At 39.5% G+C, this 14346-nt stretch overlaps 1 protein-coding gene across 1 annotated transcript in view; it reads right to left on the minus strand.

Annotated features, from left to right (window-relative positions):
• Positions 1–935: 935 nt before the first annotated feature.
• ZBTB44 (zinc finger and BTB domain containing 44) overlaps positions 936–14346 on the minus strand; it is a 17016-nt gene continuing 3605 nt past the window's right edge. The window contains exons 2-5 of the mRNA XM_009703352.1: positions 12140–12224; positions 6424–6587; positions 3767–4067; positions 936–1687 (exon numbers count right to left, since the gene is read on the minus strand). Coding sequence (XP_009701654.1) covers positions 1405–1687; positions 3767–4067; positions 6424–6587; positions 12140–12224 — 833 coding nt within the window. The 3' untranslated portion in view covers positions 936–1404. The remainder of the gene's footprint in view (positions 1688–3766; positions 4068–6423; positions 6588–12139; positions 12225–14346) is intronic.

A 14346-nucleotide genomic window follows, 5' to 3' on the forward strand; every position in this document is an offset into this window, starting at 1 on the left:
ATAAGAAAAATCGCAAACCTCTTAATGTATTTCCTAATTTAGGTTTCAAAGCAGGACTATAGCCCAAACAGCCTCGAAAAAACAAGACTCACTGCTCTGAAAATCCCACACCCTACATTTGCAGCTTTTTCTAAATATGGAAAAATGAAATTGCAAATCTTACAATTTATTGCTTACTTGAGCTGTGTATGTAGCTGGAGTAATGGCCTTTAATAAACCGAGTTGGCAAGGATTTAAAAATGTTTTGAAGCAGGACCAATTCATCATTGCTATATCGGCTTTTTGTAAACAACCCCCTGTTGGGTTAGAAAGTTGGCCTCTAAAGAGAATAAATTGCTTGTTTTGTCCAAAACAGACTAATAAAAATCTCAGAAACTATACATGCATATGTGTAAAGAAAAAAATGTGCACTAATGCACAAAAGAGCTCACTTTTTCCCATCTGTAAACTCCCTCTAGCTAGCTTTTGGAGATTAGTAAAAATACAGTATATATGACAGGGGAAAGCGACCAGAATTGCAAACAATCTGGCTACAATTTAAGAATTTCAGTTTGGGAAAACCTTCATTTTCATACATGGTTCTCCTTCTACAGAAAGGTACAGTCATGAGATATTTGTCAGGCTTGCGTGGATATATCCTCAATTCATTATGCACCATTACACTTTTCCTGACGGTAGTATTTCCATGCCTAACCTTAGATGGGCAAATCTGGACAGGCTATTTGATCAAGCAGTTTCTAAAAGGACTAGAATATAAGAAGTAGGAATACCTGGCATGACATCACTTGGTTTGTCTAAACTGATTCATCTGAGATGAAAAGGGACAGTGTGTTTTTAAAAAGTGTGTGACTGTTAGTTTCAAAAACGCTTACTATTTCCAAGAAAAGGGTTACAGTAAGCGCTTTGAAAAACAGCAGGCACAGAGATGGGAAGCATCATTTTTTTATGCAGAAGATTAAAAGCATCCACTCAAAACTAGTCAAAACTGTTCGATAATGATTTCCAATGCATCCTTTTGTTTGTCGTTTTACAAAGGTTTCCTCCGATTTCTTTCCCTTAACCAGAGGGTCTGCAGAAGCAAGAGAAACTTAACGAGCTGCTCTAACTGTGGAAGAAGGAATAGTTAAAGTGATCTGAATCAGTTGTTCTTCTTTAGAAGTGTATCACAGCTTCCATGATGTTCTGACAAGATCTTTTTGTGCATTCAGTCTTAAATATTTTCACAGAAGTGATCATTCAGTCATGAAAAATAATGTAACATCTGTTGCAGTTTTCTGTTTAAAGCGTAGCTTACAAAGTAAAAAGGGAAAATCTCCCCAACTTTTGTTTAAAAAAATTAAATTAAAATGTACAGGACCAAACACAGGCACTTTCCAAAGAACAAAAATGAAACCAAACCATGAATTATTCAATAGTAATAGATGACAGCTCCGGTTTTGGAGGGTCACCTGCGGCTGCCTCAGCAGTGGCGTTAGTCTTTGGCTGCTCTGGCACATCTTCTTCCTTCTCTGCCAACCCACCCAGAGACCCCAAGGGGAAAGTGCTTTCACAATTCTGAGTTGACGACACCTGTGAAATGACAGGCATTTGGACAGAAGAGTTGCTTTCAAAGCCATGCTCCCCTAGCTCATACTGCCCGAGGGTCTCTTCTTGTTCCTGGTTTAAGTAGTCCGGTACTAGGAAGTCACTAGAAGAGGGGCAAAGGACAGAAGAGAAATGTCATTTCTCACACAAACATTAGCCACAGCAGTTTCTTTGTATCAGTTACATCGCACAAGCTACATACTGCATTGCACAGAGAACAAAGATATTCATTTCACATCGCTCTAAGATCATCACAGCGACATACTTCACTAAGCACTGTAACCTGGTTCTCATTTAAATACACAGAGAATTTACTCAAAGGCATCTATTTTACATTGTTTTGCATCCGTATTTCCTACACACAGCAACTTCTTGTTATTTAGGCTGCATCACCTTGATGAGAACGAAAGTTAATGTCTGGAACATCATATGGCACTGAAAACCTCATTGAAAAAAAAGGGAGCGCTCAGCCTTTAAAAACAGAAACAAAAAGGAGTTTAGCACTGGCAAAGATGTGGGCCTTTTCCAGCACTGAGGTGAAATCCACCCTAGAAACAGCAGCAGCACTCCTCTCAGAGCAGACAGGCTGTAAACAGAAGCATGAGGCCAGAAAGCAAGGGTTCTGCTGAAAGCGTAAGGAGGCTGCCAACTACAGCGCCGTTTTGTGATGTCGACACGTATCACGCCACCGTGAAAAGAACAGAATTGCATTTCCTTCCCGTTTCAGTCCTTTCTGGACCACAGTTTTGTAACTTACTCGTACCAACTGATGGCTGTGTGTATCCACAGAGAATCTACCAAACTCTCCAGTAGTATTTTCAGAGCATGAGCACATAATGAAAATCAAGTTTCTTTGCGAATTTTCAGCACCAGACATGCAAGTTTGTACGTGAGGCAAGTATATATACATTACATATATGCACGTTTGTATGCTTTGGTTCCTCCTTGTAATAATCCATTTAAAAGCAGTCCTTTTCTTAAACGACAGCAGTATTCACTGTTTCAAATCCAAATTCACAATCAACTATGATAAACCTAGCATTTGTAAATTCAAACTAAAGGAAGGCCTATAGACAACTAAAATCACATACTTGAATCTGACTTTAATTTGACAACAACAATAAAGTGCTTACAATCACGGCATCATCCCTTGGAGTTTTCACTCTAGTTTTGGCACGAGCGCTAACAAAAAGAACTGCGTAAACCCACAGATATGAAGCATTTGTACTTTTAAAGAATATTCTGTTGGAAAAACAGTGACTGGCTTTCCTGGTTTGTTTTGCAATTTTTCATTCTACATCACTTCTGAGATAACCAAATAAAACAAAATGCTGAAATGTTTTGTAGGGGAAAAAGCATAATGTCTAGAAATCACGAAGGATGGTATTGTAGATGGCATAACATTTACAATACACTTCTTTTGCATTGCTGAAGACAGATGACTTATACATATCGAGCTGCACCCCCTCTATAGATTTAAGAGCTGAGAGATCTATCTTCCTCCCATTTCCTTCATCCACTTTCGTATTTTTCTATCTCAAATTCCAATGGTTACAAACATCTATTTCAATATGAGATTTCTCATGCAGTGCTAATCTGATGCCTCAGAACCCTTACTGAAGTGCATCTATGAGATATGCCAAGTCTTTTGTGCCCTGATAAACAAGAAATGTCCAACTGGCCCTTACTATTTCAAGCCCTATTAGTCTGATCACTTAGTAATATGTTACAGAGTCATGCAATCTTTCCACAATATCCACCATGAAGCAAGTGCTTAAAATGAAGTACTAAGTCTATTCCCTATGTAAGCGAACAGGCTGTGTATGAGATTTTGAATAGCAAATCATTTACAGAACTCCACAGATAGTACAGTATAGGCTTAACACCATTGGCCTGTCCATAGATAGTACTGACACGAGAAATGAAGTAGCCCAGAAGCAGCTTCTGCATATCACTCGATTCTTCAGTGCCCTCCTATATAGCTTACATGCTGTAAGACAGATCAGATATAACAGTGGCGCAAGAATGAATTTGACTGAAATTAGCTGGCAGCCTGATGAGAGGCACAGCAGGCTGCCCTGAAAGTAGGAGAAGATGATTTAGGAAAAAAAAAAAAAAAGAAAAAAGAAAAAAGAAAAAAAAAAAGCAAATTTCCCTGTTAGGTTTTTGCTGTGCACCTCACCTGCTCTGGAAGTAGTTTGCTAGCTCTGACGCTTCATGGTTCAAGCTCCTCAGGTGAACGATTAAATTTCCAGAGTTGGTGAACATGGCGCCACATGTTTTGCACTCGTAAATCCGAGGCTTGCGGATAATATGCCGGGAAACCCGCATGTGGTGTTTATATTCCCCGAAGGAAGTGAAAGTGGCACTACATATCTGGCACCGGAAACAGCGTTTACCTTCGTGCTTCAGGCGATGCATCTTTAGCGAGTAAGCTCGGGTGAACTTTTTCCCACAGCGGTCACACTGAAATGGTTTAATGCCTGCGGAATAGAGAGCAAAAAAACATTCACCTTTTGTAATGAGAGGTCACTGGCAAAATCCTTCCAGATTTTTAACAGCAAAAGGACAGCAGCTGTGGCCAGTCACAGCGAAGCGCTGTTTTGGGAAGAAATTCGCTGATTAACTTTAAAATGGCAGAAACAATTATCACACAGCTACACTTCCTCAGAACCAACTGCCAATAGATTTCATAACAATGTGACCTGTCCGTAACGCTTACACGTCGTCTTCCCCACAGTTTAAAATGAACATAAGCCTCCACGGATTATACTATGGTTAAGATCCTGAGCCACAGCCAAAAAGTATCCGTTGCAGCAGTCATCTCAAACCATCTTTGAACTCTTTTGATCTCAGGAGATTCTTGTGCCAGACTGGTTCCCAACAATGCAATTATCAGACTACCCTTAATTGCAACGCCTTCTTCTGGCTGCCTTTGGCCTCAGAGAAGTGTTCTGGCAGGGGGACTGTGTGCACAAGGACGGCCCTGTAATGCAGCAGGAACGGTGATAAAAGGGTGAAGTAGCAGCCTTTATATTGCGTGGGAACCTTTCTATACAAGAATCTTCAGCAACTTTACATGACAGACGGCTCTCCAAGACAGTTTAGGTTCATGCCTCCCATTTTTTCTTGTATTGATTTATAAACTCTGTTACTAGTTCATTTTTCATGTATTACAGGCACTAATAAAACCCTGTAACATGCGAGCTCTGCAACATGTTGCAGTGGCTGAGAGTACGTAATTGCACCCAAACAGAACTATTACAACATAGAAGACTGAATGACCAAAAAGTTAAGATTTAATAACAAGTCTGAACTCCAGAAAGTGTGCAAATCCTAACATGAGGCCAAGAACCTGGAATATGGAGCTCTATTCATAACAGGGCTGTCAAGGAAGAAAAAAAGGTTTTTTCAAAAGGCTGAATGTGCATCAGTCCAGGCTGTTAATTCCACCAGTCTTTCACTCTGCTTTCCGTATGTTCAAAGCGGGAGCTGAACTTTTAATTGGGGCTTTTATACAGAGAAAGCCGTAGTTAAGGTTACACTGAAACTCCTTGTTAAGCATGTGAAAACAAGTTAATATACTAGAATATTGTCTTGTGGAGCTAAAACTTTTCATGCTTTCGTACTGTCCAAGGGCATCTGTTTCCTCTGATAGTTTGAGGAAAATCTCTTCAGCCATTTTGCTTATGTGAAAACACTTCCAACATTTACAAGTTTTGGGAGTTTCTTTTGCACGCTAATTACTCTAAAACAGCTACTCAAATCTCTCCCAGCTTTGCCCAGGGGTTGCCAGTTGAGAGGACGGCCAGAGATGCTTTGCTGAAGCCTGTCTGTCTGCTGTCAGTTAAGACTTTAGCAGCCGGCTTGGGATAATTTCGCACCTGATATGCCGACAAAGTTTGCTTTTCTTAAGTATTAAACACGTATTAGTACTGTTGGCCTAAATACAGTATGGTCAATTTGCTTGAAGGGATTTGACAAATAACTGCTGACAGTAAAAAAATGACACCTTGACAATTGTGGTTGCTCTGCCCAACAATGCTACAGCATCTGTCCGTGGGTAAAAGCGAAGCTCAAACCAGGAGATGCTAAACCATGAGGCTTAGTGATCAAGTGCAATAACCCTTTAATATTCCCTTCATTCACTAAAATGTCAATGCTACCGCCAGACAATGCTGACAAGTCTTGAAAAAAGACTGACAGCAAAGACATTAGGAGTTCATGCTTAGGTTAGAAATCAAAATGAATGCAACCGTTTGGGGATCAAGGCTCAGGGGAGGCATTCACACAAACCTTTTGCTATCTGTACTATCTGTAGTAGTTAAATTGATTATCAAACCAATTCAGCTGTCCTGCAATCCCTCCAAAAAGTCTGAGATCCAAAGGCATACAACTTTCTTCAATGCAAGGACATAAGATAGAGAATATTTTCTTACGGCTGCAAGTCTCCTCTAAAACACAGCAGACAATTAGAACATATAAGAGGAAGAATTTCAATCTGTGTAACTTCTTTAGTATAATAAAAAAGCCCAGTATACTTTATTTCATCTCAAATCTTTATCATGAAAATGACTTATTCTGATGAGTTTCAGGCAATCACATTTTTTTCAGTCCACACAAACGCTAATCATCCTTGAGTAGAGCTATCAGTCAGATTTGATGTATCAAAACAAGCATTCAATGAGACATACCTCTACTCAATCTTTCTCAACTCAATTCTCAAGCACTTGGTAGGTGATTAAAAAAGAATTGCAATATCGCATTTGCTGCACAGTGAGCAAACCTCTGCCAGTCTACAAAGTCTTAGTAATTCTTGGAAACAGTAACATTTCTTACCTGAGTGGATAAGCATGTGTTGTTTTAAGTTCTGAATGCGAGTGAACCGGACACCGCAGGTTGGACACTGAAAAGGTCTGTCTGGACCATTTGGGCTGGGTCTCTCTGTGCTGCTGGTAGAAGGAGCAATGTAGAGTTGGTAGGGATACTGAACGTTCTCCAAACTACAAAGAAAAAATTCACTGATTTACAAGCAAGCTAGAGAAACAAAGAAAGAAGCCTTGTCCGTGGAAATCTGAACCCTGAACAGGTTTGTATGAGAGGAAAAAGACTGGCGTTTCTCATTTCTATTGAAATGTATATCGATGCTGGAAATCGCTGCCTCTATAGCAATGCATCTGACCCACATGTGCAGCCTTAAAGTCACTGACTTTGCACGTCTGAACAAAACCAGAGAATAACCTCTGACTTCTGTTTCTTTGGGCAACAGGTCTGAGCACCAGCTGCAAAACGAACTTTATTCTCCAGGCATGGGCATTTTCTCAAGCGTACCGATGATTTACAATCAGCAAACAGTCCCTGAGGAAGAATTTAAAGAACTGAGCAAATTGCTAAAGCAAAGGACTGTTTTGCAGCTTCAGTGATATTTACAAACGAAATTAAAGCCAATTCATTTTCATTTCAATCCAAGTTCAATGAACAAACATTAGTATCTACAATTACATATTTCTAGGTTTAAAATATTAATCTAATTAATCAATACTTGCTCCTTGTCTGATTCAATTGGCTCTATGAGAACAGCTCACGCGCTGTATTTAAAAAACAGCACACAGACTATAATGAAGGAACAATTTAACTTTCAGAGTAATTTATTTAGAACTGACTAATTGCTCCTACATAGCCTCCAGCTGCAAACTGTTCAGGGGAACTATGGTGTTATAATCCAAGTCCTCTGGCAAGGAACTTGCTTTGCTAAAGGGCATAGTGAAATAAAAACAAATCTGCTGGTACAAACAGAATAACAGTAAGGGTTTGTACTTACCTGGGGTTTCCCTTTCCTGAGCATTAAGATCTATATTTTCTGTTGAAATAGACATTTCAGCTTGCTAACAGCCTGATGGCAGATCAGATGTCACTGGCAGCGGGGAACTGCTCTGACCCTGAATACTGCATGGCCAGAACAACGCAAATTTATTTTTAATGAACTCTAATGTCTGAAATGTATTGAGAAAAAAGTACAATGATGTCTCCTGTTGCACACAGAAAGTCTCCCTAACTGAACTAATCCTCTTGCTGGTCTGTTTCCATCTCCAGTCCGGATTGCTGGTTTCAAGGTTAGGCTGAATTTGTGGACTTCTAAAGTTCACAGGAATGCGCATCATACAAAAATCCACAGAGCAGACCAGCACGGGAGGTCAAGAACTAGGATCATCGCTTTAAAATCAATACCTTAACTGTCTTTATCTGCTCTGGAAACGGATGTCCACACAACTGTCAGAACTGGGTATCTGAATTCAGAGTACAATGATGGGTCTTGGTGGCAAAAGTTCTAGTTGTAAGATTTATCTGGGGAGAGAGAGCACCAGGTATCTCTCGATACATACGAGATAAAAGTTTCCTGCAGGAGTTTAGCATCAATCAGTCTGTAAAATCCATACGGATTTCTGGTCTCACATGGAACTGGAATAATATTTGCTCTAAGGAAGAAATTTTATTGTCCTTCACTTCTTTTTATACACGGTAGGGTCCTAGAGAGCTGTGGAAAAGACAGATGCTGACAGACTTGTTGATCTTTGCTAAAGGGATAAATATTTGCAAGAGGGAAGTTACCAGCTCATATCCTGGGCCCGGCAGAACAGAGTTCACAGCCACTTACGGGTCTAAAAAAGCCAATCGATGGCTCACCGAATGCACTTGCAGTAAATAAGGGTATTTTTAAACATAGGTTCTGATTTGTCTAACCAAATTTCTGGCAAACTCTGGCACTCCTGTTCCTCTTTGTGAGCAGATCACTAGATAAAGAACAGATTTTACTCAACTCAGATGTGCAGTACAGAGCTTTACACTTACCAATGAAAACTCCATCAACACAGACTAACAGACAGGTCTGTTATCCAAAGAAACCAAAAAATTTTTTTAAAAAAGAACAACATTGCAAAAAAAGCAGAAGGCACAGAAGTCCAACTGCCATAACAGCCTAATAATCAAATAGCCAAACTGATTTGGGCCCAAGGATGGACAACCTGCCCCTCATCCGGTATTTGACAAATGTCATGCAGTCCAGCTAAGGGGCAAATCCCTTCAGAAAAGGTTTCCTTGAGCTCAGCTGACCGGAGAATTCACAATTAAAATTTTCACAGCTACGTGCAAGTGACAGCTGCGATGCAGAGGTGATAAAGGGATGACTGACTGGGCAGCAAAAACTCCTGCTCTTAGATGTACATATGGATATACACACGTGGTGTGCTCAAATAAGAAGTACATTTTGGGTTTTTTTTGCGACAACGTTTAACTTGCTTTATAGAGAACTTCATCTTCTGGTGACACGTTTCTTAGGTCCTTCCTCATTCCTGCGTTAGGGACTGTGAAGAGGCAAAAGTGCATTGTGCTCCTAGACCTTTCTAGTCGGACACTCAAACTAGGGCAGAAATTAGGAGCCACAGCTCTCCTTTTGTTTCCAGCTTTCTCAGGCTAGCTCATCCTCAAAGCCTGTACTGGTGCCAGCTTCTCTGCAACTGGAACAGAAAGGAGAAGTGCTGTGGGGACAATCTCCCTAGAAGAAATTTAAAATAAAACTTTGGTTTTTTTCCCCCCATAAAAGCTTCATCATGAGAAAGGCTGGTTAAAGCAGATAAAATGGGAATCACGAGGCTCTCCAGCTACCAGTGACTGGCATGTCTTTTTCCATCCTTACACTGCAAGCAGGCTGAAATATCTATTGGTGACATAACTGCGGACTTTAGCACAATGAAGAAATTACATTTGAAACACAATCATGTTTTCTCTCCCCTGCTTCTTTTTCCCCAGATACACTCGATTTTTCATGACTTGCAATTTGTGATAAATGTGGCATTTAACAGTTGCGATTTGTCTAACATCTCAGAGAATTTCTGTAACAGCTAGATAAAGAGATAGGTTTAAAATGTTCTCACTGTAACGCTAGAATATTCTACTTGCAATTTTTTCTTCTTTTCACCAAGAGATTATATACATATTTAACTGTGTAGAACTAAACTCTGACAAATGTGAATGCCAAAATGCTCAGTGAGCCTAGTAGTGTTCTCTATTTGTAAATAACAATGATTTGAAAAAAGTGGAGGTTCTCATCATATTCGATCAGAGAGATCTTTTATAATTGAGCCTCTGCAACTCCTTTTTAAACGCAGCCACGAACTGATACAGAGACTAACTGTTAAACCAGCCAAGGCTGAATTACAGAGCTATGTTAGAAAAGTGCATTACCATCCAAATGCAAAATATCAGAGAAAGAATGTATCAGACTTCACTGCGAAACGGTAGTTTTAATACTTCACAGATTCCTGTGTATCTGTTAAGCTGACAACGATTACACGTGATCTGTTGTTTATGAAACACTGATTATGGAGGAAGACCAATTAATGACGTTAATTATTTAACACAGAAACTCAAGAGATAAGACATCTTACATTTCAAAATATTTATGATTGTTTCCACTGCGCTAAGGATGTAATATTGAAAGACCTTTAGACGGACTAGTCTTTTGCTTTGTCTTATGAATAGAAATATAATATGCACTTACTAAAAAATACATTTTTCAGTATAAATTTGCATTGTCCACTCAAGACTGATTTTGACATTTTGAGAATCTCTGCTAACTAAACAATGTGCAACTTGGATTTAAACTAAAGGTCCATTAAAAAAAAAAAAGAGGGAAATTTTCTCCATCCGTATGATATATTGATCGTGTTTTCATTTGATTCAGCTTGAGATACATGCTTTATTTTATTCGGAATTCTTATGCACCCAGAACTGCATGCCCAAATTGCTGCACAGTGAGTAACAGGTCATATTTATTTGCTGATGTGCCTATTCCGTGCTTGAAATGGGAATTTAAAAGTCCAAGGCTTGAAGGGCTGTCACGGCGTATCAGAATGCACTGTCCCATCCTGACAGGCATATACATGTACGCATGTGGAAGAAAACTTCTTAGGACTTGAAAGCACCCTTTTACACATTTAACACAGAGTAAGTACGGTCTTGGCACTTAGCAGAAAATTTTAGTTCTGGAGTCTAAAATTCTCATAAATTCCCATACTTGTTAGTTTCCTTATCGTTATATAAACAACGTGCAAATTCTAGCTCATCTTCCTGATGCTTCTGTTACTCTGAGACTAATTATTCTCAAACTCGGGCACAAACTAAGGGAAATACTCTTTCCTTCTCTGCACGAAAGAGATCTTTTAGTGGGAATTTTCAGGGCGTTGAAAGGATTTTATACATTTTGAATTTTCTACACAGTTTGTGCTGAAGCTCTGCAGTTTTCTAGGAAATTTCTGAAATAATCCACTGCTGAAAACAGGTATGCCATTTGACTTTAGAATTATACCTTTAAAAACCTGGATTGGTTCTAAGGCAACATGTGCTCCCGCTATCAATTCTAACCCTAAGTGCTGGATATTATTTTTATACTGAGGTTTGTTAGCAGATAGATAAAATCTTCCATGTCGTACAAAAAAGCTGGTTATTATTTTTATACTGAGGTTTGTTAAGCAGACAGATAACATCTTCTATGTCATACAAAAAAAATCTTATCTAGGCAGTTATTTTCCCTTCAGATTTAATCCTATAATGGGACAGGTTTTAGACGGAAATGGCAGGAAAGATTTTATGAGCTAAAAAAATGCAGCTCTCGATAGTTATCTGTATAGGGAATTTCACTTGACACAGTTTCTGGAACAACTCCCGAAGATTCACACTTCTTCCTCAGACTCACTTGTCTAACAAAACACTATGCAAAAGCTAGCTTGTCAATACTTTAAAAATTTTGCTTAGAAATGGAATAGCTAGCTATACGCCTTACTTGACACATACCACAAAAGCAAAGAAACAAAAGCCAAACCAGTTGTGCGTACCCTTGTATGCCACTTGTAGGTACGTCACTTTGCTCTAACAGAACTGCCATACATCTTCCACCACACAGACCCGTTTTAGTTCGGCCTTCTCTGCCAGTCCTCCCTTATAAGGGATTCCCTTAATAAATCACTCATCTTAGCATAGCAAAAGACTGTAAATATTTAGCAGTAAGCGACACACAACCTTTCGGTAAGAAGCTACATGTAGAAAGTTTGGGAGAAAAGATTTAAGGCCCCTCTGCCTGCTCTGTGGTTTATGGCAATAGTAAAGTCTGGTGAAGCCAAGACTAGTTTTCATTTTGTTGCTTTTGTGGCTGTACGTCAGCTTTAGCATGCATGCAACTACCAGACCTGTTTCAAGGTAAAGGGTTTTTTTTTATTTATTAAGAAAGAGCAGTGATGAAGAAACAGCAAAGACATGAATATCTTTCTTCACTAGTGTTGCCTGGAAATAGACAGGAAATGAAAAGCAACAAGTAAGCAAATTCTGACTTTCATCACCTACATTCTTCTAAAGCATCTGAACCTTCAGGCACTGATTGTACTTTGATCAACACAGAGAATTAGATGTACGAACAACTAAACATTCTGGGATTAAGGCTGGGTAGGTTAATTACAACACAGCACTTGCTGCAGAACAGTTTGCACACTACATTGGTACATACCGATCATCATCATCTGCATGAGCGTTAGTGCCAGAGGTACTCTGCAGTGTGGGTAATCCCTCCGTAACCCCCTCATCTATTGAGCCTAGGCAAAGAAAAAAGGGCAATTTAATGCAAATAAGTGTTCAAAAAGGGTTGGGGGGCAGGTAAATACACATAAAGCTTACTTTCCCAAATCTCTGAGAGACACTGCTTCCTGGGTGATAAGATACTAAAATTATCTCGGGAAAATCATTTAGAAAACCCAGAAGCAACGTGTTCCAAAACAACTTCTCCGCTGCACAGGTTATCTAGTAAATGGACAACTCAAGAAAGGGCAAATATTTGGCACTGCTAGAACATGGAAAGAATCTATGTTAAGTACAGCCAGAGTTTTCAAAATACATCCAGTATTAACATTGTAAAGCAGAAATGTTACCGTCACCTAAAGGGACTATTTCATCAATTTTCAAGAGTTCTTGAGCAATAAAGAGTTCAATCCTGGTACACTACATTGCTTTTGTGTTCCGTATCTTCCATATATATATATATCCATCGATAATGCCTTCATTTATTGGTAAGATGTTGAAACAAGAAGAGCCCTCTGAGAAATTAAAAACGCAACACAAAAGAGACCAAACATCTGTTTGTAAGGGGAACGTATACACAAAACCATCCCAGAGCTTTGTTCAGTGCACCAACATTCAAGTAAATGTAGCTCAAGTGGGTTTTGGAAACAGAATCTAAGGTAAACACCGCACTACAACAAAACTATGATTTTATTCACCTGATGTGGCTGTTGCTCAGACCGGTCTCCCTCATCACCACTCGGAATTTGCTGTTTAATCCTTGTTTAGGCATATTAAGCAAGGTTATTTTGGCCCGATGTCATCATAACAGGGAGGGAAGCTGGCAGTACAGTACTAAAATAATTCTAAGAACTGGTACCTACCCCCTGCCAACCATACCCCTTGATTAAAAAAATCCTCTGGTTTGGTTACGTGTGACCATTTAGATAAACCATGTTTCGTTCCCTCTTTAAGCTGAGTGCAGAGAGCAGACTGGATCACCTCACGTGTCTCCTTTTCCTCTGATGATGTCTATGGGTGCAACGGGAGAGGATAAAAATGAATGACTGACTGAACTCCACCAAATTTCCAAAGAAATCAGAATTACTGTCGTTCCTCTCCAAAATAGGGGCTCCCAAATTGTGACATATGTGTGATTAGTAGCATGAAATTCACTTGGAAGCGGTAATTCTGTCTTGCCTCCTTTTCCCTCTGTTGAGATCGAATACTCAGCACCGCTTGAACTTTTCTGAACAGCCAAGCAGCCTTTGGGTCTCTACCACCGAATCCATGTGAGATGAGAACAGATGGGAGAAGGAGATTTCTCTCTCTACACCTACATCTTGAGAACGAGCAAAGCTTAGGACAGTGCTAGGAGCTCCTCTTGCTCCTACTGTAAAAATAATACTGCTTTCTAAGAGACTGGTACAGGAGCAACCTGAGTTTGGGAACCCTTTTCTAAAGCTCACTAGTCAAATCAAGTACCATTAGGTCTACCATGACAAGTGTCAGACAAAATGGAAAACCAAAGAGAAGGAACGAAGACACGGAAAGCGAAGCAGAAAATGTGCATATTTCGTCAAAAAGAATGAGAGTACTGTCTCCAAAAAAGGCTGTCCCTATACAGGACAGTGCATTCTATAAAACGTTACCGAAGTGAAAGATTATTGTCTTAACGTGACCCCACGTTAGGGGGCCAGTGGTGGGAGGAAACCGGCACCTCTAGCAGTTTCAAAATAACACTAGTAGAATCAAAAATTTTCATTCGGTTACGAGCTGACAAACTATGTTTGGGAAATTCAGCAACTACGCAATCTATAAAGGTACAAAAGTGAATCCCGTTTTGATTTATCCTTCTTTCTCATGAAATACTTAACTGAAAGTCTACTGAAAAATAAGCCAAATTGCTCCTAGGTTTAATTTTATGCCTCCACCTCTCGAGTGGAAACAGTGTTAATGAGTTAGGAAAATATCTTCTCAGACATAGCTATTGTTGAAACCATAATGACTTATTTATCAAGGCCCTGCTTCACGTCGCCTTCCATATTATAAAGTGCTTCCAAATATAATAAATTGCAAATGAACGATTCTTGAAATTGCCAAAAGAGCGAATAAGAGCTTTTTGCAATATCAGAGAGAGAGGCAGGGAAGCTTTTTTAA

The sequence above is a fragment of the Cariama cristata genome, unplaced genomic scaffold, assembly GCF_000690535.1.
Source record: "Cariama cristata isolate BGI_N322 unplaced genomic scaffold, ASM69053v1 scaffold8117, whole genome shotgun sequence".
Lineage (NCBI taxonomy): Eukaryota > Metazoa > Chordata > Aves > Cariamiformes > Cariamidae > Cariama > Cariama cristata.